The 4,173-nt window shown below is 44.8% G+C and overlaps 1 protein-coding gene across 1 annotated transcript; it reads right to left on the reverse strand.

Moving 5' to 3' along the window:
• Positions 1-217: 217 nt before the first annotated feature.
• LOC117850170 (probable esterase PIR7A) lies at positions 218-2,314 on the reverse strand. The gene is made up of 3 exons (XM_034731975.2): positions 1,859-2,314; positions 1,614-1,751; positions 218-631 (listed from the first exon to the last, which is right to left on the reverse strand). Exons 1-3 carry the CDS (start codon positions 2,243-2,245, stop codon positions 329-331), a joined length of 828 nt encoding a protein of 275 aa, XP_034587866.1. The 5' UTR covers positions 2,246-2,314; the 3' UTR covers positions 218-328.
• Between the last annotated feature and the right edge of the window lie 1,859 nt (positions 2,315-4,173).

Genomic DNA, 4,173 nt, shown 5'->3' on the forward strand with positions numbered 1-4,173 from the left:
TAAGGACTACTCCGTGCATTTTGAGAGTATCAGGACTAGAATGAGAACTCGGAACAAGTTTAAGGACTACCGGAGAAATTTACTCTTAAGTTTAATTTTTTAGTGGAACCTGTTGCTGCTTGTATTTTTCTAGACTTATTTTAAAAACTAATGTGTATCCGTCTATTGACATTAAGACGCCTATGAGAAATGTTCCTACATACTACAAATTTGAAACTATTTCAAGTCGCTCATTGTGTCATATATAATTAAAATTTTACAGCGGTACTTTGAGTCCACACTGCAGAGTGACAACACAACAACAAAGAAAAGCATCATATTTTATCAGTTACTGCTTCAATTTGTCGGCAATTCTGATGAGGAGCTCAACCAGTTTCTCTGGCCGCGAGAGCATGACCATGTGGTCAGCTCCGGCGACCTCCTCCACCTGGATGCCGGGGCTCTGCGCGACCATGCGGCGCTGGAACTCCGCCGGGATGCCGTGGTCGTCCTCCACCACGACGAACACTCGCCTCGCCGACCCGTACCGCTCCTCCGTGAGCAACTTCGCGTCCCTCATGACCACTTCATCTGGAGAGCCCGTTGTGAATGCATTGGCAGGCTTGATCAGCATCAGGCCCAGAGTCAAGTCCTACAGGCAAATGATCTTAAGGGATAAAAACAACACTTAAGGTATAGCGTTATTGAACGTTTCTCATGCTTCGACATTTTCCCTAACATTTTAGGCTAATTTAGAGCAGGCAACAATTCTATTCTCTTTGTGATAGCACACATTGAGTTTCATACGCTGCATAGGTTGCACACGAGCCACCAAAACCATTGTCTTTTTAGCTACTGGGCTTCCATTTCTTTTTAAAACAAAACAAAATGAAGATTTAGTCACAACTGCAAATAAACTTTTTTGCATCTTCGTCTATAGATCCTTTATCATATTTATTCAATTAGAGTACTTATATGCAAATTATGACACTCATAAACGAATTTGAATTTCAGGTGCAAATTCAATTAGCCTTTGGTGTTGAACAGGTTAAAGAACTCGTGTATTGTAATTATGCTTTACCAAATCCAAGGTGGTGAAGGCTTCACAATATCTATGAAAAATTGAAAATGGAAGAGAACGGTTCACAATATCTACGAAAAATTCCATCTCCTGGGCACGGAAGTCTCCGATGGGGAGCAGTTGGTTCCTCCCGCATGAAATAGCAATCCAAGAGAGAATATAGCAATCCATGAGTTAGATTGGTATATTTGGATCAAGGAGAGAGAAATTTAGATCATAGTCTAAAATAGCAATCCATAGGTCATCTGTTGGACCTGTTTTTTGAGCATTTTAAGTATTCTGGGGTATTTTAAGTATTCTGGTAGTTTTTAGATATAGCAAATCAGTTTAGGTCATCTGTTGAAGATGCTCTTAGATACATTTTTTAGCCATTTGACTAACATCCAAAACTCATGCATTCAACGTGCTAACAAACACCTAATGCAAAATTTTATGCAAACTTAAAGCTTAAGTCAATTTTGTGTAACGCATTTATATAATATTTTTTCTGCAAGAATGCTTATAATTAAAACCAAATGCGAATTTGGGATGTCGCATCAAGTATAAATGTTACCTCTGGTGGGCTCAATTGGTAAAGCCTTTGGGCCATGAAGTTGGGCCCAAAGATAAATGGTTTGCCCTTGATCTCAGGATTCTCTTGTTGGAGCTCCTTTGAATCCAGGAAGAAGTCCGGCCCAAGATATGCTAGTAACTGGTATAACAATGTAAAGGGGAAAAAAAAACAAGATTCGTTATATACCAGTGTACCACACAACAGTCGAACATTATTCAGGTTATAAACGCAGTACAGCACGTTACCTCGTCACTGGTGGCAGCCATGGGACGGCCGACGGCCGGCATGGAAGCGGCCACGAACACGGCCGCGGCGACCCTGTCCGGGAACCTCTCCACGGCGAGCGCGACGCTGTACCCGCCGTGGCTGTGCGCGACGAGCACCACGAGCTCCCCGGGCGGCAGCGCGGCCATGGCGTCGAGCAGCGGGCTCGTGTACTCCTCGAAGGTGCGCACGTCGGCGAGGCGCGCCGGGTGCGCGCCGCAGCCGGCCATGTCGAGCGCCGTGGCGCGATGGCCCGCACGCCGGAGCGCCGTGGCGGCCTTGTACCAGCACCACGCGCCGTGGCACATCCCGTGAACCAGCACGAAGTGGTGGCGGCGCCGCTCCTTGGTCGTCTCCGAGGCGGCCATTGGCGTTCGTGCGGGGTCTTGGCTCGCAGAGCGTGAAGTCGTCCATTTGCTGAACAAGCAATTGAGCAAATAAAGAAACCTTGCTTCCATTTGCTGAACAAGCTATTGAGCAAATAAAGAAACCTTGCTTGCACCGAGGACTAGATGTGCTGACAGTGACTATGGATCCGTTTGCGGTAGCTTTCCTTTTCACGTGGTTGGTGTGTTAAGCTATCGTTGTCCATTAACATCAGTTCAAGCGAGCTAGAGCCTGCACTCGGGCATTATTACATCAATCGTCGTTCAGTTTATGTTTTTCTTTTTAAAAAAAGAAATGTTTCTGTTGGCGTTAAAAATCGACCGATGATATTCAACGTCGGACACACGATCCGGAAGAATCTGCTTAACTCCTGTTCGGCTTATCGTCCTGGTGCGGTTCGCGCGGCGTGCCAGTCAATCTAACCTATTGATTGACAAGGAAAGAAACGTATTAAATTCCAGGGGTTTCGATCGGCTAAAGTTCCGATCTATCTCGAAAAGCTATCAGCGAATTGGCCGATTTACTGTGGAGATGACCGGCAATAGAGCAGCCAATAATCACGTAGCAGTTGTAAAGAAAACTACTAGGGTTGGCTAAACAACGCTACAAATGCAACACTTGAAATAGATCTAATCGGCTATATGGCGATAAATAAGAATAACGGTAATGAAGCCTACAGTTCGAATCTCAAGCTGGATAACGGTGATAAACTAGAACGACAGATAAAACCTATAATTCTAGTAAATATCAATAACTGGTGAATAAATCTAAACGAAACGACAGCGATGCGCCCGAAGTTAAATCTTAGATATTACTCGATAAACGGAACTTACAGAATCGGCCGGAGATCGTGTCGATGCAGTCTTGCCAACCCGTACGAACTCGTAAAAGAAAAAGATGTACTCGTGAAGTCGCCGACTACAAAGTAAAGTACGATGAAAAAGTAGATTATTTGTATTGATTGATGTGTTGTTTTACAAATCTCTAAAGATGGCTATTTATAGCCTGTTACAACTGATTTCCTAACCGACTAGGATGTATCTCTAATTTTAAACGATAACAAATATTTACAAACACAACTCGTATCGGAGTTGGTTATCATACTCCCATGGGCCAATCTCTTTCTATCTTCTTTTCTAGCCCACCTTAAGCCCATATTGGCCCAGCTGCCCTAACCTTCCAATCGGCCGATCTTCATCAACTCCGTTCGCCAATCTGTAACGTCAATCGACCGATTCCCAACTGTAGCTTCTAATCCGCCGCATCGGCCAATCTTTTCCTTCCCTGACGCCGATTCAAAACACGTGTCAAAATCTGGCGTCAACACATGCCCCCAGTTTTGGAGTAAAACATAACTTTTACTTCGAAATTCTTTTTTAACTTTCTCTCCGAAACAAACGTGGCAAAAACCCCCTTCTGTTTCGCTGCCTTCTACCTAATGATTGCAATCTTTTCGAACTGGGCGCCTGAGACAACTGCTCCTCTGAAATTTGTGTAGACGGCGCGGTAAAAATCTCGCCTTTACCCCTTCTCTCGGACCGTCTTTAAATACCAGCATTCTCCACCGCCTCTTCTCCACGAGCTCAGTAACTCTCCTTTCCCCGGCGAATCATCTTCCATCACATCCCAGCACCCCTTTGCCTCCCAGTCGCATCTCTCCGGCGATCTTTCTATCGTCTTCATCCCGCTTCACTTTCTTCAATGGCGGCTCCATCAGCGACTCCATCGGTGACTCCATTGGCGACCATGAGCTTCATTCTAGAGGTAAACACCCGAAACTTTCCTCCTTACTTTTTACTGCCCATGCGTCTTTTAGATCTATTCTTAGTTCTTCTTTTTTACCTTTCTTAGGCGGTCAGACAGCAAATCACCATCCGCTTTTCTGATGCACCTGGTCTTATTGGCCTAG

The sequence above is a fragment of the Setaria viridis genome, chromosome 3 (genome assembly GCF_005286985.2).
Source record: "Setaria viridis chromosome 3, Setaria_viridis_v4.0, whole genome shotgun sequence".
Classification (NCBI taxonomy): Eukaryota; Viridiplantae; Streptophyta; class Magnoliopsida; order Poales; family Poaceae; genus Setaria; species Setaria viridis.

Excerpts from the sequence above, each read along its gene's own strand:
- LOC117850170 (XM_034731975.2), bottom strand. The coding sequence starts at position 2,245 with ATGGCCGCCTCGGAGACGACCAAGGAGCGGCGCCGCCACCACTTCGTG. Across the intron at positions 1,752-1,858 it reads TGGCTGCCACCAGTGACGAG|TTACTAGCATATCTTGGGCC; the intron begins GTAACGTGCTGT and ends TTGTTATACCAG. Across the intron at positions 632-1,613 it reads ACCAATTGAGCCCACCAGAG|GACTTGACTCTGGGCCTGAT; the intron begins GTAACATTTATA and ends ATTTGCCTGTAG.